General features: G+C 51.6%; 1 protein-coding gene and 4 non-coding genes across 5 annotated transcripts; 2 read left to right on the forward strand and 3 right to left on the reverse strand.

The window, feature by feature from the left end:
- Positions 1 to 1,952: 1,952 nt before the first annotated feature.
- On the reverse strand, positions 1,953 to 2,116 carry LOC112658210 (U1 spliceosomal RNA). Its single transcript, XR_003135601.1, has one exon. It is a non-coding gene; the product is annotated as a U1 spliceosomal RNA (small nuclear RNA).
- A 5,021-nt stretch (positions 2,117 to 7,137) lies between these two features.
- LOC112658177 (U1 spliceosomal RNA) lies at positions 7,138 to 7,301 on the forward strand. The gene has a single exon (XR_003135572.1). It is a non-coding gene; the product is annotated as a U1 spliceosomal RNA (small nuclear RNA).
- A 2,107-nt stretch (positions 7,302 to 9,408) lies between these two features.
- Positions 9,409 to 12,498, reverse strand: LOC112666667 (translation initiation factor IF-2-like). Its single transcript, XM_049113568.1, has 3 exons — positions 12,070 to 12,498; positions 11,126 to 12,009; positions 9,409 to 10,475 (listed from the first exon to the last, which is right to left on the reverse strand). The coding sequence occupies exons 1-3, from the start codon at positions 12,496 to 12,498 to the stop codon at positions 10,358 to 10,360; spliced, it is 1,431 nt and encodes a 476-aa protein (XP_048969525.1). The 3' UTR covers positions 9,409 to 10,357.
- TRNAY-GUA (transfer RNA tyrosine (anticodon GUA)) lies at positions 11,966 to 12,055 on the reverse strand. The gene is given in 2 exon segments: positions 11,966 to 12,001; positions 12,019 to 12,055. It is a non-coding gene; the product is annotated as a tRNA-Tyr (tRNA).
- A 3,290-nt stretch (positions 12,499 to 15,788) lies between the features above and the next one.
- On the forward strand, positions 15,789 to 15,952 carry LOC112667733 (U1 spliceosomal RNA). The gene has a single exon (XR_003141401.3). It is a non-coding gene; the product is annotated as a U1 spliceosomal RNA (small nuclear RNA).
- Positions 15,953 to 24,680: the final 8,728 nt, after the last annotated feature.

Here is a 24,680-nt window from a genome sequence, read left to right on the forward strand (position 1 = left end):
TAGTTTTTTTTAACTCTGTGGTCATTGTATCACTCTAAAATTTGGAGTAGCTATAACCCGTCTACTCCTTTGTTATGCTTTACAGTACAGGTCCTACGTTTTCTTTTTCTTTTTCTTTTTCTTAAAATGGCATATTGAACCAAGTTCACCAGTCCCTCTACAAAAGGATGAGCTGCTTTCCTGTGTGCGCTTTTTTGCATTTCATAGAAGATGGGATTGGGCAGAGGCAGGTTAGAAACAGCCATGTCTAAACTACGGGAGCAGACAAAATAAACGGTCTGTTACGGTTTCCTGGATTCCGTCTCCATCTAGCTCAGCTGAGGAACCATGCGACGTGCCATTGAGCCACTTGATAGTCATACTGGTGTGTAAATCGGTACGTAGAGAGGAAGAGTGCTCTAGGGAACAGCACTTGTCGGTGGGGGAACGGTTGGAATAAAAAGGATACTACTTGTCAGTAATTACGAATATTATTGGCCTTTTGGATGTAAATTAACATCCTGTCATCTCTCCTTTAAAATTAGGTTGTATGGTTTGATTGTTTTTTTCTTTTTCTTTTTAACTGTCTAACTTTTCCTCCAGTTGGAAGCCACAGGTATCGTGGGTGGGTTCCTCGTTTACATTTTCCCAGACCCTGTTTGTAGGTCTTAAGGGTAGTCCCCAGGATTCCAGCCTCGCATGTTCTCTTGCCTCACTGGTGTGCCATTTAATGTTTCTTTCACTGAGGTGGTTCCCTGATGCCGCTTGAGCCTGATTTTTCTGTTGCCTGAGAAATCTCTGTGTTTTGTCCTCCCCCACGTCTCCTTCACTGGTGAAAACATGCCCATGCGATGCTCTCCGGTGGGTGAACATGGGACAGAGCCCCAGCTTCCCGACTCGGGTGCGGCCCTTTCACCGGCGGCCCTTGTGGCCTGAGGCGGGTGGGCTTGACCTGTGTCTGCCTCATTTTCTCTACTACAAAGGACAGACTGACCTACCTCACAGGGGTGTTGTGAGGATGAATAAACATTGGTACAGTGCTTTGGAAATGTGAAGATGCTGTGTAAATGCTAAGAAATAGCAGGTACAGGGCAGAAAGCTACGTACGACGTTCCACGTAGCCCTCAGCTACTCTGTACCAAGGAGGTCTTTTTGGAGGAAACGGGTAGGAGAGTGTTAACATACATCCTTTGGTCCCTGGGTTACATTTTTACCGTGTTTGTTGGGGTGGGTTAGACTGGAAGCAGTACGTACGTATTAGAGCATGGGGCGCGGGGGGGGGGGGGGCTGCTTGATGAATATAAATGAGTTGACCACACTGTCCCAGGGCCTTCTCACAAAACACAAATAAGAACAAAGGTTACTCCCTCAAGGGCCTGCTTTAGGAAAGATTCTACTTGGTACGTCGGGAACGACCGAAGCATTCCATACTTCATTGCTGGTTGCTGATTTCAGAAAACCAAGGTTTCACGGCTCTCGTGCTGTGGCCTTCATTACACGTTTGTTGGCCCCCGTGCCCCTGGGGGACACGAAGGAGAAACAGGAGGATGCGGTGGCCACCCTGCACGGGTGGTACAGAGTTTCCGGCGGGTGACGGCGGACCCTCTGAGAGGAAAAGAGCGACCTAGGCACTGTCCGGGATGGGAACGGTGGGATGGGAAGCAGGGGAATGCGGTTCGCAGGTGAGAGCGGGAAACGAAAAATAAAGAAATTGCGGAGGGGAGGGGGGGAGTTTCGAAGCCCGGCCGAGATGCCGGAACAAACAGGAGACCTCGAGCGTTAAAACGTGGGCAGGAAGAAGCCGGTACCGAGCTCGCGGTTTCCGGCCGGGCGCACGGCTGAAAATCTCGAGTCGAGAACACGGCGCCGCTGCCGGGCTCCAAGTAACAACGCGGAGCGACAGAAAAAGCGAAGCCACAGCAACGAGAGAGCCGCTAATAGCACAACCAAAGCTGCCATTCAAACCCAGATGCCAGGGGAAAGCGCGAACGCAGTCCCCCACTACCACAAATTATGCAGTCGAGTTTCCCACATTTGGGGAAATCGCAGGGGTCAGCACATCCGGAGTGCAATGGATAAGCCTCGCCCTGGGAAAACCACCTTCGTGATCATGGTATCTCCCCTGCCAGGTAAGTATGAGTTGCTCCCCGCCCCGACGCACACACCCTCGCGCTCGCCCCACTCCTTACACACGGTCACTTCACGCCCGCCGCCTCCGCACCACGCCTCCCCGCGCCACCCCCGCGGACACCTGCGTCCACCCCACGCACCGCCTCCGGCGCCTTCGTCTCGCCCCACGCGGGCCCCGCGGGCCCCGGCGCTGCCGGACCAGCGGCCTCTGCGCGCCTGCTCATCTGCATACGCCACGCCCCTGTCCCGCCGTTCTCCGGCTTGTGTTTGGCGCCCTGCAGATAAAACTAGACGACCAGGCGAGATCTGCTCTTTTTCTTTTTTAAGCGAAAATAAGCGTTAGTATATAGTTCCGGTTTTTGATTTTTGATGTTTTGTTTTGTTTTGTTTTATTTTGTTTTGTTTTGTTTTGAAGTAACCTCTACACCCAGTGTGGGGGCTTGAGCTCCGCCTCATAGTCGCCTGCTGTACTCTGGGCCAGCCAGGCTCCCCACACGCTAGGTTGTAGTTTAAGACCAGACTGAGGCGTTAGACACTCTCATTATCTTTTTCTAACCTTTTGCCACTGAGAAAGTCTTTTGGACAGTCATCCCTCCATGGGTGTCTACTTTTTCTTTGGCTGACCTGCGGCTTCCAGCAGGTGAGGGCAGGTTTCCTTGACCTGTACCTTTCTCTGGGGATGACACACTAACTATGTTAGGTAAAAAAAAAAAAAAAAAAAAAAGGTAAACTCGGGATCCCTGGGTGGCTCAGCGGTTTGGCGCCTGCCTTCGGCCCAGGACGTGATCCTGGAGTCCTGGGATCAAATCCCTCATCCGGCTTCCTCCTTCTCCTTCTGCCTGTGTCTCTGCCTCTCATGAATAAATAAATAAAATCTTAAATATATATATGTATATATAAACTCCAAAAACATATATAGTATGCTACCCTTTGTCTAGGAAAAATGTGAAAACAAGAAAAGTATACAGTCTTTCAAAAAGACAATAATAAACCAGAACTGACGACAGTTGGGGCGGGGGAATAGAAAGAGTGATGAGTGATGCTTTACTGAGTGTACCTTCTTTGTAATTCTGATTTTGGGAACTCTATCAATGCTTTACCTGCATTTTTAAATTGCAGGGGGGAAATCCCTAAAATTGCATATAAGCAAGCACGCCTGAAACAAACGGTCTCAGATGAGTAGTATAAACCCCACTGAAATAGGAAAAAAATAAAAAATAACCTAGTGAAATGACTTTTGGACACAGTACACTGACTATAAACATCTCATAAACACCTTGTCCAAAGACAAGAACTGCGGACAAACTCTGAACTGTCCCATAGTAGGTTTGTAGTTCGTAGCTATCTCCGTGGAACAATTCTGTAACAACGTTGCATGTATTGTAGGCTTCAGCTAATGAGTAAATGGAGATCGGGGAGTCAAGGTTCTCACTGCCAGAGAAAACAGATACAAATAGGAGGTGGTGGAAGGCAAGGGGAATCCATGTGTGTAAAACTGAAAGTGGAAATTGACGGTATCGGGATGGGCTCATTACCCTTAATAGAATTAATATAACAGGTACAGATATATATACATACATACATACATATATATGGTGGGTTTTTTTTTTTTTTCTTTTTTACCTCTATCCACCAAAGGGGACTAGAAGGAAAGACAGCATTCAGCTTACCTCCTGCCAGGATCTGGCTTTCTAAATGCCATTCTCCACTAAAAAGAACCAAGCCGGGCAGCCTGGGTGGCTCAGCGGTTTAGCGCCTGCCTTCGGCCCAGGGCGTGAATCTGGAGTCCCGGGATCGAGTCCCACATCGGGCTCCCTGCACGGAGCCTGCTTCTCCCTCTGCCTGGGTCTCTCTCTCTCTCTCTCTCTCTCTCTCTCTGTGTGTGTGTGTCTCAAGAATAAATAAATAAAATCTTAAAAAATAAAAATAAAAAAGTATATAAAAAATTAAAAGAACCAGGCCTCTGGAAAAGTAGATTTTTTTCAGGAGTCAAGAAAGGTACAAAGTGACCCAGGAACATCTCGTGCCAGAAGATAAAGAAATGCTCCAATAATCGTATGGATGTGTCAAAGGACACAGCAGCCACCCTGCACTTGATCTTAGCCAAGAGGCCGAGAAGTGATTCACAGTAGCCACCCTGAACCGACTTTCATAGGCCCAATCTGATAACCTCTGAACATCAAAATAAATTTAAAAACAGTTAGTGGTCACAAACAACTGAATAAAATAACCACCATGAGTTCATATGGATGGTACACAGGGAAGGAGGCAAAGTTCCTCCGTACACTACAAGGCCAACTAATAAATGGAGAATGAATGATGGAATTAGAAGATCAACATTTGTCAATTAGAACGCAAGAGTCCTCAAAGGACGCTGAAACTATTGTGTTAGGGGTGCCTGGGTGGCTTGGTCGGTTTACCGTTCCCACTCTGTTTCGGCTCAGGTCATGATTTCGGGGGTCCTGAGATCAAGCCCCCCGCCCCCACTGGCTCAGGCACTCAGAGGGAAGTTGGCTTGAAGATGCTTTTTCTCTGCCCCTCCCTCCACTTGCTTGGGCCCCCCAAGCAGACTGCCGGAGTGCGGAGTCTGATGCGGGGCCAGATCCTAGGACCGGTGAGATCCTGACCTGAGCTGAAACCAAGAGTCAGACAGACACTTAACCCACGGAGCCACCCAGACGCCCCTAAGTGATCAACGTTAATACCACCGATAATTGAACAAACTCGCTTCCTGGGCCTCCGAAGGTGGTGCCCAGAGGAGCACACCGTATTAATTTGCTAGATCTGCCATCATAAAGTACCACAAAGCGGGTACCTTCAAAGAACACAGTTGTGTTCTCCTACGGTTCTGGAAGCCACGGGTCCAAAAGCAAGGTGCCAGTAGGACCATGCTCTCTGAGTCTTTGAGTAGAGTCTTTCCTTGCTACTTCCTAGCTTCTGGCGCTCACGGCCAATCCTCGGCTTGCAGCCACATCACTACAATCCCTGCTTCTGTCATCACATCGTGTTCCGTTTGCAAGTATCTTTACCTGGCATTTTCCTGTCATAAGGAAAACAGTCACACTGGATTAGGGCCTACTCTAGTGACCTCGCCTTAACCTGATGGTACTTGCAAAGATCCTTTTTCCAAATAAGGTCACGTTCATAGGTACCGGGGCCTTAGGACTTCAACATTTTTGGGGGAAGGACGTGAGCCAACCCATAACAGACACAACATCATTTATGCAGTCTGGGTATCAAAAATACATACCCGGATATACTTACGAGGAAACATAGGACGACTCAAAAATTGAAGGATATTCTACAAAATAACTGGCCTGTAGTCTTCAGAAATGCCTGCAAAATGAAACGTAAAGAATTACCTGGGAGCTATCTCATAGTAAAGTCGGTTAAAGAGACCTGACAACTGGGCTCCCTGCTCAGCAGGGAGTCTACTCCTCCTCCTCCCCCTGCTCCTCCCCCCCCCTGCTTGTGCATGTGGGCTAGATAGCATTTATTTGACAGAGAGAGAGAGGAGAGGGAGGGAGGGAGAAGCAGACTCCCTGCAGAGCAGCGAGCCCTATGTGGGGCTCCATCCTAGGACTCTGGGATCATGACCTGATCCGAATACAAATAAATGTTAAACTGACTGAGCCACCCCTCAAATAAATAAAATCTTGAGAGAGAGAGAGAGAGAGAGAGAGAGAGAGGTGACAACTGAATGCAATGCACGATTTTGAATTTTCCTCTGCTGTAAAGGACATTATTGGGACAATTGATGGAAATGGAATCATGCCTGTAGAGGAATAATATTGTATCAATGTGAATTCCTTCATTTTGAAAATGTTCCCTTTTTTCAACCAAACAGGATGCTATGCTACATTTCCTCGGATCTGTATGCTGCTAGAACCTCAGGGAAGCCTTTGCTGACCGTCTCTTGCCTTGCTCTGCTCCGGAGCAGCAATTATCCAGGGACACAAACAACTCCATCATCTTGCTCATATCGGGAGAGGATATTCATATTTACCTCCACTCGATACCCAGGAAGGATCTTCTTGTATACAAGAGGAAAGGACAAGTGTGGGCAGTGTGAAAGAGGTAACCTCACCCGGCCGGATGGAAGTGGGACATTTCTGTTCATTTGATTTCGGGAGACCATTCAACACTCCTCCCCAGCCCAACACCTACTCTGTGAAGGGACTCCTTGCCCTGCCTGGGGTCCTGTTCAAAGGTTCCTTTGCTTGTTGCAAGATTAGGTCACTACATAATCTGAAAGGTCATAATCAGGGTTAAAAGAAATTTTTTTTTTTTTTAAGATTTTATTTGTTCATTCACGAGAGACGCAGAGGCAGAGGCAGAAGCAGGCTCCCAGGAGGAGTCCGATGCTGGACTAGATTCTGGGACCCCGAGATCACGCCCTGAGCCCAAGGCAGGCGCTAAACTGCTGAGCCAACCGCGCGTCCCGGGTAAACAAAATGTCATGTTAAATTGGTGACAAAACTCTCATCTTGGTATGTAACGTTTAGCCGACTGTCTGTTGCGTATTGCGTGGAATCTTTGCGGAAAGGAAGGCGAGACCGAACCCCGGCCCTGAGCCACCACCACTCCCGCGGGGCTCCAGCGGACCCCGCCTTCTCGGGTCTCCGATCCGGGTGCCGCCTCCCGGCCGCCCGGCCCCCACCCCGGCCCCCACCCCGGCCCCCACCCCGGCCGCCTCCCGTCCAGGCGTCCGCCGCCGCCGCGGCCAAAGACTGGGACGTCCGCCCGGCGTCCCAGAGCCGGGAACCGGACTGGGGGGTGGGGACGTCACGACGGGGGCGTGGCGTACGCAGATGAGCGGGCGCGCAGAGGCCGCTGGTCCGGCAGCGCCGGGGCCCGCGGGGCCCGCGTGGGGCGAGACGAAGGCGCCGGAGGCGGTGCGTGGGGTGAACGCAGGTGTCCGCGGGGGTGGCGCGGGGAGGCGGGGTGCGGAGGCGGCGGGCGTGAAGTGACCGTGTGTAAGGAGTGGGGCGAGCGCGAGGGTGTGTGCGTCGGGGCGGGGAGCAACTCATACTTACCTGGCAGGGGAGATACCATGATCACGAAGGTGGTTTTCCCAGGGCGAGGCTTATCCATTGCACTCCGGATGTGCTGACCCCTGCGATTTCCCCAAATGTGGGAAACTCGACTGCATAATTTGTGGTAGTGGGGGACTGCGTTCGCGCTTTCCCCTGGTGATTCTGGTGGCTAAGATCAGACCTCGTTTCCGGCTGCGTGCGCCTCGGAGGCCTCGTGAGCTATTCTTTGACCTTCTTGTGGTTACGGCTTGGCCTTCGGGGCTTCTCGCGTGTCATCCGTCCCCGTGTCGTCCTTATGACCGCTCACGTCGGTGCTCACTTTCGGTTGTATCTGTATGTGGCGAGGAGTTTCCTTCCTTGGGACGCCTCGGTGCTTGAGCGGTGACCGGCTCTCTCAGCAATAAAGAAATAATATCCTTTAGGAAAAAGAATTCCTTTCTTTCAGGGTTTTCGGTATCTTTGAAAAGACTCACATAACGAGAGGCAAGTCGCTTTCAGCAAATCCCCTGTGGGTTGTTTTTGTTTGCTTTTTAAAGATCTTACTTATTCAAGAAAGACAGAGAGAGGGGCACAGACACAGGCAGAGGGAGAAGCAGGCTCCATGCCGGGAGCCCCACGCGGGACTCGATCTCAGGACTCCAGGATCAAGCCCTGGGCTGAAGGCGGCGGCGCTAAACCGCTGAGCCACCTGGGCTGCCCTGCTCCTGTGTTCTAAACCCAAACCAGGAGAACGCGTTTTCTTTCTTTTTAAGATTTTTATTTATTCTTCAGAGAGAGAGACAGAGACACAGGCAATGGGAGGAGCAGGCGCCATGCAGGGAGCCCGATTTGGGACTCGATCCCGGGACTGGATCCCGGGACTCCAGGATCTCGCCTGGGCCGAAGGCAGGCGCTAAGCCACTGAGCCACCCGAGCTGCCTTTTCTTTTCTCTTTTCTCTTCTTTCTCTTCTCTTCTCTTCTCTTCTCTTCTCTTCTCTTCTCTTCTCTTCTCTTCTCTTCTCTTCTCTTCTCTTTCTTCTCTTTCTTCTTCTTCTTCTTCTTCTTCTTCTTCTTCTTCTTCTTCTTCTTCTTCTTCTTCCTCTTCTTCTTTTCTCCTCCTTCTCCTCCTCCTCCTTCTTTCTTCTTTCTTCTTTTTTTAAGATTTTTATTGAGAACCCCTTTTCAACTCAACACTTCTTCCTGCCCATCTTCTTTCCTGCAGAATTATTATCAAGGCTTTATCAAAACCTTCATTAGTGTGGTCCAGTGACCAGCAGTCTCAGAAGCGTCACCTGCCACCCTGGGGGCATGCTTAAGAATGCAGCATCTTAGGGACTCCTAGCCGGCACACTGGGTTAAGCCTCGGACTCTTGATACCAGCTCAGGTCGTGATCTCAGGGTCTCAGTGGAACCTGCGTAACTTTCTCCCTCTCCCTCACCCTCTGCTGCTCCCCCTGCCCCAAAGGATGCGGCATCTTAGGCTTCACCTTTGCACAACTTACCAAATCATAATCGCCGGTTTAACAAGAGTCCCGGTTGATTCTATACACGTTGACGTGTGAGAAGCAGGGATCTAACACAGTGTATATTTGGGTTTTCTGACTCTACCCACTGGGACCTAACTTCCCTGAGGGCAGGCTTTCTTGCTTATTTTGTTGACTCTTCCGTTCATACTTGGCTGGAATAGCGCATGGCTATGTAATAGGCTTTTAATATACTTCATGAATTCACTTACTGATCTCAGGCTTAAAAAAGTAGATTCCAACCATGTTCCAGATTCTAGCTCTGAGTCCAGGTAAGATTAATAACACTGTATCCTTCCTACAGAGAAATCACAGAGTTGGAAACACTCACTCCTTGGTCATTTTCAACAGTAGTGTCTTTGAAGGTCATTTGCTTGGGCCCCTCCACGAGAGCTGTGAAAAAACAGTCCCTGAGCTCAGGGGGAGCATCCGCTGGTCTACACCATCAGCCCCCAACCTAGTCTCCTTCAGCCCCTTCTCGCTTTGGGAGAGTGGGAGGGATCATCTTACAGACATCAGAAAAAGGTAAGTCAGTGGTGTGCGCCTTAACTGCTCTCACACGCCTGCCTCCTGCTCGTGCATTGCTTCACCCTGGGTCAAGCTGTAGGGGAGCCAGAGCCTTATTTTGATCCTTCCGGGTCTCCAGCAGGCCCTTAGAATTAAATGGACAAAAAACAGAATAACAGGAGGAAAGCACACGGAGTTTTACGTGTACATAGAGGACCACATAGGAAAATGAAGACCCAAAGAGGTGGCTGGGTGGTTCTCCAAGGAGCCCTGGTCCCTTTTGCTTTTTATTTTGTTTGAAGACCAAGATCTGGTGCTTAATGTTCACTGATACTGGTGTGTCATCGCATCGCCAGTTTAACAAGGCTCCGCACCTATGTTATATCCATTGTTATCATTGTCTTATCTTGCCTTGGCCGGTGGGAAGCCTTTCAAGCTGGCTCTCTGGTGTGCTTGACACGCCCACATCAGTCATTGTACATTTCTTTACTTTTTGACACGGCTACACGTTCCGGGCTTGACGAGGCCCATCGAGACCCAGCCGTGGGGGCCCTTCTGGTGGCTTGGCTCCTTTGCCCCTCCTTTGGCCAGCGACCTGGATTCCTTTGACAGAGGTGGCCACCACCTGGAATAGGTCAAGATTCTTTGGATCTCCTGGAGAGGCCCTGGACTCAAAGGAAGAAGAAGAGAACACCAGTGCCCAGATGGGACTCCTTGCCCCGGCTCCATGTGTTTTAACACACGGTTCAGATCCCGTCTAGTGTGTGCCACCCAAGACCACTCACCCACCCTACGCAGGTCCCACAGAGGCGCAGCAGGCCGCATCCGCATAGCCTTCCCTTGACTGAGTGTGTCGCCAGCCCTGCACCCTCAAGGACGGGGCGGGGGAGGGAGTACCTTGGAAGCCCCCCACTGCTCTCCATGACTCCCAGACAGGAAGGATCGGCCATGCTTGGGGCCCACACCTGCACTGGCTGGTCACCAAAGCCCGCTGCCCCCCCCCTCCCCCTACTTCCCCAAAGCACCAAAGCTAGGTCCCCGGGCATTCCACACCTCTGCATCTCATCGGAGATGATGGGGGCGCGCGCCCCATGAAGGTCTTAAGGTTTCCTCTTCGGTCCCTGTCTGCTGGTCTCTGTAGACGGTGACATTAGAGGCTGGGGTCTCTGGGCGACTTCCAAGCCATACCATCTTCCTGAAGGTCACCTGTTGGACTTCCGCGGCAGGGCCTCCTGAACCCGCAGAGGGTCCCCTTCAGTCCTTCTTGGTGAGCAGTGGGACTGGGACTGGGACTGGGTCGGGGAGAGAACCAGGAGGTGCCTTCCGGGAGAGGAAGGCGTGTGGGGAAACGCAGTGTCCCGGCGGAGAGACAGAACCCAAACCAAACAGGAGCCTGTGGGCTCAGAGGCCGGGGATGGCGGCGGCTGGGTCCCCGAGGCCTCAAGAGCCACATTCCCACTGCGGTTCCGGTTCCGCTGCCAGTCCCCCCGGCATGCACTCCAGCTGCACTGGAGCCTCTGGAGTTTCCTTCCCACAGGCAGGAAGAGAACACCCCCCCCACCACCCCCCACCACCCGGCCCCGTCGCGATCTCCCCGGGGCTCTCCGGCTGGGCCTCCGTACCCTCCTCCGCAGGCCTTGTCAGTACAGCCTGAAGGGTCTGGCTCCAGGTCAGCCAGCTGGTCAGGGCCCAGCCGCCGGCGGCCCGTGGAAGGGGGTGAATTTGCGTGCGGGTCCAAGAGGGCAGCCGTCCAGCCCGCACCCACCGCACCCCCACCGCCACCGCCACCCCCACTCTCTGCGCCCTGCCTCCAGCCCTCATTGCCCGACTCCCCGGCTCTCCCTCAGCTCTAAGTCTGCGCTTTGGGGGCCAGTCTCCCCTTCCTTCCCCCCTGCCCCTTTCTGCAGGTGGAGACCCCAGCGGTCGGAGGCCGGAGAGCGGACAAGGTGGAAGTGTTGCGTGTGTCTCACCTCCCCGGGCCACACGCACACGTGCAGCAGGAGAATCGGCGCCCCGGCTGACTGCGGAGGTGCGGGTGTGGCGCGGCGTGCGAGCCGTCCCTGCTCCCTCGGCGGGAACGCTGCCCCCCCGCGGCTGCAGGGACAGGTGCAACGGCACGGGAAGCCTCGAGGGTCCTCCCGTCGACCAGAGACCCGAAGGCGCCTCCGAGGTTCTTGCTCATCACCACGGCCAGGCCCGTGGGGGCCCCCGCGGCATCTCGCTTCGGCCAACGTCCGCCTCGACGCGAGCGCGCGGTGGGCAATGGCTTGGGAACTAGCACCCTGAGGTGTGCTAGTCCCGTCCCACCGAGTAGATCAGGCGGTCTTCTGTCTCCGTAAGTCTGTATCTTTCGGGACCATACGAGGGGCAGGGAAGAGGGAGACAGAGCCTGCAGCAGCTGGGAGGGACGGAAGCAGGGACCGCCCCGCCCCGGGAGGTGGGGCAGGAGACCGAGGCCGAGACCGAGGTGGAGAGGGACAGTTTTCACGAACGCCCAGACGCCGGGCCGCCTCGGGGGCTGGCCGAGGGCACAAGCCCTTCGCCCACTGCTGTCTGTCTGGGGCGGGAAAGGAAAGGAGTGGAAAGGGCGCGGGGACGCGCGTGTAGGTAGGCTGCGGGAGGAAGGCGCAGGCGTGTGCCCCTGGCGACAGCGCACGCGCGGCTGAGTAGGGGGCTGTGCCCTAAAGGTTTCCCCGACTTGGGCCTGGGGGAAGACGGCGACGCCAGGCTGCCAGGGCCGGCGCGGGGCAGAGGCCGGGCGGGCGCTGCGGGGCCGTGGCTTCCCGGAGGGCGCAAAAGCGTCAGGCACCTCCTTCGAGCCGGAATCGAACCAGCGACCTAAGGATGTCCGCGCCTAGCCAGCCTACAGTCCTCCGCTCTACCCGCTGAGCTACCGAAGGGTGCGCGCTCACACGCCTGGGTCGTTAGCGTTTCTCCGGGTGACGGAGGCCACCGCCCTGGCGTGCCGCCGCCCCCGCCCCCGCCTGCCTCGGCGGCGCGGTGGGAACCGCTGCGAAGGGAGCTGCCCCCGCGCCGCCCGCCGCCCGCCGCCCGCCGCGCCGCTTTCCCCGCGGGGCAGCGAGTGCCTGCGCTCGGCAGCTGCCCGGCCGGGGCCGGCCTCCCGGGTCGACGACTGTCCGCGGCCTGGGCTCGGGCTCTCGCCCGCTGCCTCAGTTCCCCACGCGTGCGGTGGGGGAGGGAGGCCCTGACCAGCAGAGGAGGAGAGCCCCCCCCTCCCGGGACCCCGCAAGGCGCGCACCAGGTAGGCGGCTGCGACCGCCTCACTACCTGCTGGGTGTTTAAATGCCTTTGGTTCAAACTGATCCTTAGGCCAGAATGACATTTTCTGGCTATGCCGCCCGCCCTTCAAAGCCAATAGCATCCTTAAAAAAAAAAAAAAAATTACATACTTATCTCCATAGAGACACAGAGAGAGGGGGGCAGAGGCACAAGCAGGCTCCATGCAGGGAGCCCGACGTGGGATTCGATCCACGGTCCCCTGGATCAAGCCCTGGGCTGCAGGCGGCGCCAAACCGCTGCGCCACCGGGGCTGCCCGGCCAATGGCGTCCTTGATTGATTTCTTTACTTTCGCCCCTGCGGCGAGATTTCTTATTTTTATTTTATGTATTTACTATTCCTATTGTTTAAAAAATAATAATGGAGAGTGGGAAGTGGAGGATTCAGATCAAGCCACTCCTCTGCTCAAAACCTATCAGTTGGGATCCCTGGGTGGCGCAGCGGTTTGGCGCCTGCCTTTGGCCCAGGGCCCGATCCTGGAGACCCGGGATCGAATCCCACGTCGGGCTCCCGGTGCATGGAGCCTGCTTCTCTCCCCTCCTGTGTCTCTGCCTCTCTCTCTCTCTCTCTCTCTCTCTGTGACTATCATGAATAAATAAATAAATCTTAAAAAAAAAAGAGTCCCATATTCAGGTGACTGAGCAAGCCAGGCACCCCCATCTAGAGCTTACTTAAACAAAATAGACACAACAAACACATAAACAAACCCTTTTGATTCACTCAGAAATAAAGTCTTAACAATGGCCTGCAAAGAGTGGAGCCGGCGCTTGAGATGCCTGGCGGTCCATTCTGGGGAAAGGCCAGCAGCGCCACGGTCCCCTGCGGGGACCCCTTACACGGGGCTGGACTCCCGAAGGGCACTACCAGAGGTGGAAGTCCAAATCAAGAGTGTCTGCCGGCGGTGCCCAAGGGGATCTCCGCAGCAGCGAGTACCTGCGGTGGATTTCCAGGCCGAACTGAGACGCCAAGAGGTGAGGCGGTTAAAGCAGTATTGGAACATCCAAATAGCTGATTTCCAAGTGGAATGAAAACACTATCCACGAAGGGGCGCCTGAATGGCTCAGTGGGTAAAGCGTCCGACTGGATTTCGGCTCATGTTATGAGCTGAGAGTCAGGAGATCGAGCCCTGTGATGGGCTCTGCGCTGAGCATGGAACTGCTTACGTTTCTCTCTCCTCCCTCTGCCCCTGCCCTTCCCCGTTCTCTTTCTTGCTCACTTGCGCTCTTCTCGTGCGCTCTCTCTCTCTCTCAAAGAAGAAGGAAGGAAGGAAGGAAGGAAGGAAGGAAGGAAGGAAGGAAGGCCATAAGAAAACAGTCTGACGATGATCTACAAGACCCTCATGATCTCACCCCCACCTAGTCCCCTCTCTGACTTAATTTTGTACAATTCTTCAAGGATGCTCTGGACCCGAGGCCTCCTTGCTAGTCACACACACTCCTACCCGGGCCTTTGCTCTAGGCCGTCTCTGCGCTCTGGGTGCTTCTCCCCAGGGAGCCATGACGGACTGCCTCACCCCCTTCAAGCCTTTGCTCATACAGCACCGTCTCACTGTAACCTCTTCTGACCACCCCGCTTTTCCACAGCAACCTGCCCCCCACTCAACTCCTGATGCCCTCTCCCTCCTCAGCGTTGGCTTTTCACAGCTCCTAACCCCTCACAACCCCACTGAATTACCTAGTGTGTCCACTGGCGGTTTTCTCCCGCTCCCCCTGCCCCTTCTGCAAAATATGAGCACCAAGAGGCCCTTCTGGCACCAATTCCCGAAGCGTCTGGCACAGCCTATATACTCACCAAACAGTTGTCAAGTGGACAAACTCTCAGTGTCATCAAAGAGGAGATGAGAATATAAAAGAGGGGGAAAAGAGAGAGAGAGAGAGAGAGAGAGAGAGAGAGAGAGAGAGAATATAAAAGAGGGGGCCGGGGCCAAGAGCCAGGGTTCAGCCAGGGGGAGGTGTGGAGTTATCTTGTTGGATCAGGAAGCAGGATCTCTTAGGTTGAGAACTGCAGAACTCTCTCAGCACAGAACCACCCCTCCAGACCGTGTCCTTCGCTGAGATTTGACCAGACTCCTTGCAGCAGCACAAGGTTCTGTCCCTAAGATGGACCGCCAGCCGGAGAGATTCGTGAAACAGCTGACACGGGCCCCCAACCCCTCTTTCGGAGGGCATCTGAAGGGTGGTGGGGGAAGGACAGGGCCCATCTCCGCGTCCCCGAGGGAGGAGAGCATCCCCACTTCCCTAGCTGCCAGCTCACTAACACGGCTGCCTACCAGCAGTTACACCGACCTCCCCCATCGGGAACTTTTCGCTTCCCCGACTGGCCTGAGCCCCCTTTCCCGCGTTCTTGCTGCCAAACGGCCACATCACCTCTGCACGATTGGGAATGGAGCTCAGCTCTTTGCCCTCCCGTCACTTTCGCTATTGTCTGCTGCGATTATCTTTGACAGGGTCCAAGTCAGAAAGCGCCAGAGGGCACCGGGTGGGGCCGCCCCGAGTGGGTGCTGGGGGGCAGGAGGAGGCCGAAGGGCGCCAGCCCCCGACTGCCCGCTGGGGCTCCCGGGAGACACGCGACCCGCTGCGGTGGAAGGGCACCGTTTAACGCTTGCCTTCCTTTTCTTGCTTGCAAACTTAGCATCGTGGTTTTCCTTCCAGCGTTTACTAGATCAGGCCACTACCGCGCGTCCTGAAGAAGCGCTTTCCCTCAGAGAGACGCCGTCAATGAACATCGCCGGGGATTCTCCTTCGGGCGGCTTAGCACTGCGGGGCAGCCGGCGGAAAGGCCTTTCCTGAGTTTTCGATTGTATTTTCAAATGAGTTTCGAACACGCGAGGACACAAATGGGCTGAAACGTTCTTGGTGCCGAAAGGAAGGCGACACCGAACCCCGGCCCTGAGCCACCACCACTCCCGCGGGGCTCCAGCGGACCCCGCCTTCTCGGGTCTCCGATCCGGGTGCCGCCTCCCGGCCGCCCGGCCCCCACCCCGGCCCCCACCCCGGCCGCCTCCCCTCCAGGCGTCCGCCGCCGCCGCGGCCAAAGACTGGGACGTCCGCCCGGCGTCCCAGAGCCGGGGACCGGACTGGGGGGTGGGGACGTCACGACGGGGGCGTGGCGTACGCAGATGAGCGGGCGCGCAGAGGCCGCTGGTCCGGCAGCGCCGGGGCCCGCGGGGCCCGCGTGGGGCGAGACGAAGGCGCCGGAGGCGGTGCGTGGGGTGGACGCAGGTGTCCGCGGGGGTGGCGCGGGGGGACGGGGTGCGGAGGCGGCGGGCGTGAAGTGACCGTGTGTAAGGAGTGGGGCGAGCGCGAGGGTGTGTGCGTCGGGGCGGGGAGCAACTCATACTTACCTGGCAGGGGAGATACCATGATCACGAAGGTGGTTTTCCCAGGGCGAGGCTTATCCATTGCACTCCGGATGTGCTGACCCCTGCGATTTCCCCAAATGTGGGAAACTCGACTGCATAATTTGTGGTAGTGGGGGACTGCGTTCGCGCTTTCCCCTGGCTTTTCTCGGTAGAAAGAAAGAGATGCTCGGCTCGTTTCGCGCTTTCCATCGCCTGCCCACGGTTCTTTCTCACCGGGCTCTGTTACGTTCTTGTCGTTCAGTAGCCTCAGTCGCGGCAAGGCGTGAGCTTGGTCGCACGACAGCGCTTCCTCTCGCAGTTCTTCCGAGTAGCTAAGTTGAGGACCGTGCTGTGCTGTGCTGTGCTGTGCTGTGCTGTGCTGTGCTGTGCTGTGCTGTGCTGCCAACGTAGGAGTCCTCTGGAGACCTCGGTACGTCGAGCTTGAGGGCTTTTGAGCGAATGCTCGAGAGTTGCGAGAGGTATGCGGGGTGGCCGTCGAAGGCGGGCGCGGGCGGTCACGCCTACTCCAGAGAAGGTAGTTCCTGCGCCGCATCCGACAGCCAAGCCGGCCGGGTAGCGGGTTGCTGGGGAAGAATCGGGAGTCCCTTGGTACGGAGGTCAGTTTGCATTGCACGTGAGTCGCGGGCCTTTCTTTAAAGCGGTGGGAAGAGGGGCCCGGCGCCACACCGGGGGGACATACCCTGGGTTCCGGAATTGCATGCAGAATTAACAAATTTTTCCCAGTGGCTTTAGGAGGACCCGTGGGCCTGAGCCCCTCCACCGGAGGCCGCCGTAGAGTTCATCTCTACCGAGCTTTCCGGGAAGGTCTGGCACTGTCCTTCTCCTCACTCCCAAGTACGTATGTATACGTGTGGATACGTGTGGAGGCCGCGTAGGCCCGTCGCATGGACGGGAGACCGGGCGAGACCAGCCGGCCGTCTCAAAAAGACCTTCCAGGGACGCCCGGGTGGCTCAGCGCTTGAGCGCCTGCCTTCGGCCCAGGGCGCGATCCTGGAGACCGGGGATCGAGTCCCGCATCGGGCCCCCTGCCTGGAGCCTGCTTCGGTCTCCGCCTGTGTGTCTGCCTCTCGGGGTCTCTCCTGAATGAATAGCACAGCGCGTATACTGTGTCTCATGAATAAGTAAATAAAAATCTTTTTAAAAGAATACGTGGGGGATAGATCCCAGGGTACGAATTGCATGCCTCGCCTGTCAAAAAGCCTAAAGTGTATTGTATCATCACGGGTTGTGCTGTAACTTTGCCATTACTATCTTTGCAGCAATTAGTAGTTATATTGACTCAAACCAGTACCGTTGTGAAGGTGAGAGGAAAAACTCACCAATGCGTTTACTTATTCCTAAGGTGTTTATAGTTAACGGGGATTCCTTTCTTTTATTCAAACCCCTCCAATCAAGTCGGTTTACAAAACATTTTTGGATCAAATGTAGGGCTGGAGTATCTCTGATACATACTAGTTTTACTTTAGTATTAAAAAAAAAAAAAAGGTTATCAAGGAAGATGGCCCACATGTAATCTACCAGTAATCACTAATAATTGAAGTGTTGAAGTTAAATCTGACCATACCTATATACTGTGTGGAGGCCGAGAAAATCAAGGCCATTCCACCTCAAGTTTAGCGTTAGCACAAGTACAGCCATCTCAGGCCCCTGTGAATAAGAGCTGAACTCTAGAGGGAAAACCGCAGAACGCCCTTGACCGAGACAGAAAGTCCCATGTTGGAATGAAAACAGAAATTCCTCCAGCCCTTCTGAAAATCCCCTAGACCAGCCCATAAAGACCCAGCTGTAACCCACCTCGGGGTCCGAGTCCCTGCTCCGCTGTGTCGGGCACACTTGGACCCAGGCTCGAGCTTGCTAATAAACCCTCGTGTACTTGCATCGGTGTCGGCTCCTCGGTGGTTTTCTCGGATTCGCAATCTTGGGCACAACAACGGAGAGTGGGGAGTGGGATTAGTTGGAAATCTGTAACTGTAGGGAATCAGTACCTTTTCAGTTGCATTCGGTAGCAATATGTTATTCTAGGGAACTTAGGTGTCAAGTCCTTGTGAAAACCATTGTCCAGTCCTCCTGAAGTCAGTGCTGGCTGTACTTGGAAAAACTTGAATCCAACTGTTGTTTCCTTTACTTTTCTTTCACTTTGACAGCAAATAAGTGACCTCGGTGAACCTTTTCAAAAAGTGTAGCGGCCACTGCCACAGCTTTCGAAGCACTAGCCCAGGAACCAGCGTCCAGAACTGAGAAATAGACTATTACTTTATAGCCGAATTCAATTTTTGAGTTGACTCCACTAGCAGCATCTTTTTATTTATTTATTTGTTATTTTTTAAAAAGATTTTATTTATTCATTCACAAGAGACACACAGAGAGAGGCAGAGACACAGGCAGAGGGAGAAGCAGAGGTTCCCTGCAGGGAACCCGACGCGGGACTCGATCCAGGGACTCCAGGATCACACCCTGGGCCGAGGGCAGGCGCCAAACGGCTGAGCCACCCAGGCGTCCTAGTATCTTTATTTTTAAGACAAAATAAGTGGAAAGGTTTTTCAAATTTTGGAAAAAGTGGAGGGAATGACTATAGCTGATTTCATTCCTTCAAAATATTTTTCTCGGGCAGCCCGGGTGGCTCAGCGGTTTGGCGCCGCCTTCAAGCCCGGGGTGTGATTCTGGAGTCCCGGGATCGAGTCCCACGTCGGGCTCCCTGCATGGAGCCTGCTTCTCTCTCCCTGCCTGTGTCTCTGCCTGACTCTCTCTGTCTCTCTGTGTGTCTCATGAATAAATGAGTAAAAGCTTTAAAAAAAAAATTTTTTTTTTCTCCTAAGGAACCCAACCACAGGATCTTGGGAATTTTCATGCAGTGTTTTCAGTGGTTTTGCCTGTTCTGTAAAACCTGAAGCCTACTGTCTGTCTACAATACCCTAGTAGTCCACCAATTTTTAATTTTTTTATTTTTTTGGTAGCATACCAAACTTTGAGTTTGGTGACTTTGAGACTGTAACTTCGTAACGCTTTGCAGGCCTTAGCTGACATGTCCTAAATGTTATACTTCAGTTTCACAATTATTGCAATGTTGAGGCCCTATGTCCCTTTGAAGCAAGGGATTGTAACAAAGCCCAAATGCCCATTTCACATTGGCTCACCCAGGGATCCCCTAAATAAATAAAATCTTTAAAAAAAGAATGGGCTACTTACAACTAGGCACAGTTACAAAAAAAAAAAAAAAAAAGGAAATCCATACATTGCCAATACCTCCTCACTCTCCCTCTTTATAAACAGCTCCCACCCACTGCCCCCTTGCAGACAGCCTCTCCTCTGCTAACCTGCCGCTGCTCCCTTGTGCTGTATCCCATAAACTTCTGTCTCCTTTGTTCTGTCTCAGGTGGATTCTATCACTGCCTGAGCCACCTGTTTCCACCAAAATGCCGCCCCATATTTGTGGGCCCCCATCGGATCTGGACAGACACCACAAGGGATGCTGTGAGTTATAGGGTGGAGAAATGTAGGAAGTCAGAAACATTGCAGGCGACAGGTCTTTCTCTTCAATAACCTCCCTCTCATTTGGAATGGGTAAGCCTATGAGTATTCAGATGTGTAGACTGAAGAGGGTTCCTTTTACTTGAATAAGTTAATACATTTGTAGAAGTCCTTAGAAGAGCCTCATCCCAAGTGAATGCATTATTGCATGTGTAGGATTAGTATCATTCTAAGAGGAAAGTTAAAAATTATTTGAATAGGGATGTCTGGGTGGCTCAGGGCATGATCCCAGGATCCAGGATCGAGTCCCATATTGGGCTTCTTGCAGGGAGCCTACTTCTCCCTCTACCTATGTCTCTGCCTCTCTCTGTGTATCTCCCATAAATAAATAAATAAAATCTCTTAAAAATTATTTGAATAGACAAAGAAAAATTGAGAACGATGAAAGAGGAACTGTGATGTGAGGATGGCAGTTTCTCTCTCACAAAACCATCTTCCTCTTTTCTCTGTTGCCCCTGCTCCCTCTGGTCCTCCAGCATCCCTTTATCCCTTCCAGCTTCAAATCAACTCCTGGGGAGAGAGAAAAAGATGAAGGCACAACTTCTTTACTGGTATTAAGTCACCTGCTCTGTTTGAGGGCACAGATTCGTGTGCTTCCAGTCCTACCCATGTCATGTCAGTTCAGGTTCCAGCTCCAAGAGATCCTTGCCATACATACCATATAGTTAGGAGTAGAGTTGACTGGAGATGATTAGAGCATAATTGAGACTTGGAAGAAAGACTGTGTCTCCCATGAAGGCCAAAGGATGGAGAATAGCTGTACTTAGAGAAAGGCAAACCAGAAGCTTAGGCTGTAAATTCAATATGGGAAAAGAAACCAACATTCTGTATTTTTCTTTTTCTGATGTGAAGTAAACCAGCCCTTCAAATCCAGATTAAGAGCAAAGCTAGGGATGCATGGGTGGCTCAGCAGTTCAGCATCTGCCTTCGGCCCAGGGTGTGATCCCAGAGTCCTAGAATCAAGTCCCACATCAGGTTCCCTGCACGGAGCCTGCTTCTCCCTCGCCTGTGTTTCTGTCTCTCTCTCCGTGTCTCTCATGAATAAATAAATAGAATCATTAAAAAAAAAAAAAGAGCAAAGCTAAAAACCATTGAGAAACAACTCAGCCTCCACCATCTCATCCTTCACATGCCCTTCTGACCAGCTGTTATCATTCAAAAGCTGCTTTTTCTGTATCCCAGGAAGGCTGCCAAAGTTTACAGTGTGTTTCCACTTAACAGCTCCACTGGTGGGGATGTGCACGGGCTGCTCTCTGTGGAATTCTGCAACCAGAAGACTTGGCTCCTTGGATGGAGCAAGCACACTGGGGACTATGTGACTTACCACACCAAGGAGTATTCATGACCAAGGGAAGCCAACTCTCTGCCACATCCCCTCCCACCCCCCAATGTGGAAGAACTGAGAGCTTTAGAGAACTATCCAGAGGCAAATTGAAGCCTTTACTGCTACAGGTAAGCTAGCAGAAATTACAGTGTTGTGCCACAAGACCTCAAGTTCCATACTAATTTCCGTCAGCAATTTGCTGATTGAAATTTTTCAGAATGGGGCACCCCCGGTGGCTCAGCAGTTTAGCGCTGCCTTGGGCCCAGGGTGTGATCCTGGAGACCTGGGATCGAGTCCCACATCGGGCTCCCTGCATGGAGCCTGCTTCTCCCTCTGCCTGTGTCTGTGCCTCTCTGTGTGTGTGTCTCTCGTGAATGAATAAAAATCTTAAAAAAAAAAATTTCTCAGAATGTACAGGGGCAAGGATCCAGGTGCAAATCAGAAGTGCTATCAATCTAATCACCTTTCTCTCAGCTCTCATACTATCCAAACTCAAGTCAGGGTGGTGGCAGGATGGCAAGGGCACACTGTTGTTCAGATCTCCTCAGCAGCTGTACAGTTTGGGGACAATTTTTTTTTAAAGATTTTATTATTTATTCATGAGAGATACAAATAGAGAGGCAGAGACATAGGCAGAGGGAGAAGCGGGAAGCCTGATGTGGGACTAGATCCTAGGACCCCGAGATCCCAACTTGAGCCTAAGGCAGATGCTCAAACACTGAGCCACTCAGGTGCCCATTTTGGGAACATCTAAAGGAAGAATGAAGGGCAGCCCAGGTGGCTCAGTGGTTTAGCGCCACCTTCAGCCCAGGGCGTGATCCTGGAGACCCAAGATGGAGGCCCACATCCAGCTCCCCGCGTGGAGCCTGCTTCTTCCTCTGCCTCTCTCTCTCTGTGCCTCTCATGAATAAATAAATAAAATCTTAAAAAAAAAAAAATAAAGGAAGAATGAAGGAAGGGCACCTGGTTGGCTCAGTGACTTGATTTCAGCTCAGGTCATGATCTCAGGGTTGTGGGAATTGAGCCCTGTGTCAGGCTCCATGATGAGAATGGAGCCTAGTTAAGATTCTCTCCTTCTCTCTCTGCTCCTCTATCTTTAAAATAAACAAATAAATCTTAAAAAAAAAAATGAAGGAATTTAAAACTGTTGTGGGACGCCTGGGTGGCTCAGCAGTTGAGCATCTGCCTTCAGCTCAGGGCATGATCCTGGGGTCCAGGGATAGAGTCCCACATCAGGCTTCCTGTGGGGAGCCTGCTTTTTCCCCTGCCTATGTCTCTCATGAATAAATAAATAAAATCATTTAAATGAATGAATGAATGAATTTAAAAAACTGCTGTTGTTACCTGCTCAGAAAAATAAGAGATTAATCCCTACTCTGGAAAACCTATGAAGAGAGCAAAAGAAGGAAAAGCTGTATGTATGTTATTAGTGGGACAGGATGGACATAGGAAGAAGGATTGTAGACAGAAACTCCAGAGGGACGCCTGGGTGGCTCAGCGGTTGAGCATCTGCCTTCAGCTCAGGGTGTGATCCCAGACCTGGGATCGAGTCTTGCATCAGGTTCCCTGCATTGAACCTGTTTTTCCCTCTGCCTGTGTCTCTGCCTCTCAGTGTGTGTGTCTCTCATGAATAAAATCTTTTAAAAAAAGAAAAAAAAATAGTAAATGGTTCAAAGTTGACTGAGAAAATCTCTGAGGTAGGAACTGGTTAGCCAACTACATGCACCAAAAACTTTTCTTGGGGGTGCCTGGGTGGCTCAGTCGGTTGAGCCTCGGACTTTTGATTTTGGCTCAGTTCATGATCTCAGAACTGGTAGAATCGAGTCCCAAGACAGGTTCCATGCTGAGCATGGAGCCTGCTGAAGGTACTTTCCCCCTCTCTCTGCTCCCACCAACTTCTTCTCTCTTGCTCTCTACATAAATACATACATACATAAATAAATAAATACATACATACATAAATAAATAAATAAATAAGTAAAAAATAAAAAAAGGAACAACTTTTCCTTGGCCTAATAGAGCCTTACCTTTTCTGCTAGATACTGGTACTGCTTATTCTAGTAGTTTCCTGGAAATGTCTTACTTTCCAGCTGGTGAGAGATCAATATAGGTTGTTGGTTTTTCAGGTCACCTTTCTAGTTGTTCTTTCCTCTGCAGTTCCTATATAGATAGACCTTCTGAGGAACGTGTTTTTACTTTGTTCTGATTCTTCTGTTAACCTGCTGGGGAAGACTTGCTGTGCAAACTAAAGGCTACCATACCCTATATTATAGATGAAATATTTGTGAAGCTCCCTGGAGACAAAAGTCCCTAATTTGCTATGTGCCTTCTGAAAGAAAAGAGGTATGGCAGAGAATGATAATCTCACAGAGCACTGGAAAGGAACTCAGAGTTGAAAGAAATGGTGTACAGAGTTGGGTTTAGGGAATAATGGTACTGATTTAATTAAATATATAGGGATCCCTGGGTGGCGCAGCGGTTTGGCGCCTGCCTTTGGCCCAGGGCACGATACTGGAGACCCGGGATCGAATCCCACGTCGGGCTCCCGGTGCATGGAGCCTGCTTCTCCCTCTGCCTGTGTCTCTGCCTCTCTCTCTCTCACTGTGTGCCTATCGTAAATAAATAAAAAATTAGAAAAAAAAGTGTTTAATTAAAGATATAGACTAAATGAAAATAACTGAAAGGATAAACCAAACTCAGGTGTAAAACAATATCCTTTGTCAAGAACTCAATTAGAAGGGAAAAAAACTGAAAACCAACCAACCAAACAACAACAACAACAACAACAAAAAAAAAAACAGTGATGAAAGAATTAGAAAAACAAGGTATTTTAATAATTTTAAGAGTAGTCTATAAGGAAGTAATTATTGATACAATAGTTGACTAATATGTAGATTTGTATAAGATCTTAGAAAAGTTGGTATCCCTGGGTGGCTCAGTGGTTCAGTGCCTGCCTTCACCCAGGGTGTGATTCTGGAGTCCCCGGAGATTGAGTCTCACATTGGGCTCCCTGCATGGAGCCTGTTTCTCCCTCTGCCTGTGTCTCTCTGCCTCTCTCTATGTCTGTCATGAATAAATAAGTAAAATCTTTAAAGAGAAAAAAAGAAAACTTACTACTCTATTAACATGGACTCCTGTAGTTTCTAACTGCAATTATTTTGACTTTAAGTATCGTCAACTGCAAACCTTATTTCTGTAGTTGATTTATGTTCTGCTTTTTCTTTCCCTCTGGTGGACTAGTCTAAATCATTTTTGCTTTTACTTGTGGAATCCATGGAAAGAATTTCTCAAGGAAATCAGGACTCCAATTTTCTCTAGTCCTTTACAGGAACAGAGAGAATCGTCCCACCAGAGGGATTCATAATTATTCAATATGTAAATAATGTGCTGGTAGCCTCCCAAACTAAAGGCCAATGTGAAATGGGCATTTGGGCTTTGTTACAATCCCTTGCTTCAAAGGGACATAGGGCCTCAACATTGCAATAATTGTGAAACTGAAGTATAACATTTAGGACATGTCAGCTAAGGCCTGCAAAGCGTTACGAAGTTACAGTCTCAAAGTCACCAAACTCAGTTTGGTATGCTACCAAAAAAATAAAAAAATTAAAAATTGGTGGACTACTAGGGTATTGTAGACAGACAGTAGGCTTCAGGTTTTACAGAACAGGCAAAACCACTGAAAACACTGCATGAAAATTCCCAAGATCCTGTGGTTGGGTTCCTTAGGAGAAAAAAAAAAATTTTTTTTTAAAGCTTTTACTCATTTATTCATGAGACACACAGAGAGACAGTGAGAGTCAGGCAGAGACACAGGCAGGGAGGGAGAAGCAGGCTCCATGCAGGGAGCCCGACGTGGGACTCGATCCCGGGACTCCAGAATCACACCCCGGGCTTGAAGGCGGCGCCAAACCGCTGAGCCACCCGGGCTGCCCGAGAAAAATATTTTGAAGGAATGAAATCAGCTATAGTCATTCCCTCCACTTTTTCCAAAATTTGAAAAACCTTTCCACTTAT

The sequence above is a fragment of the Canis lupus genome, chromosome 8, assembly GCF_003254725.2.
Source record: "Canis lupus dingo isolate Sandy chromosome 8, ASM325472v2, whole genome shotgun sequence".
NCBI lineage: Eukaryota > Metazoa > Chordata > Mammalia > Carnivora > Canidae > Canis > Canis lupus.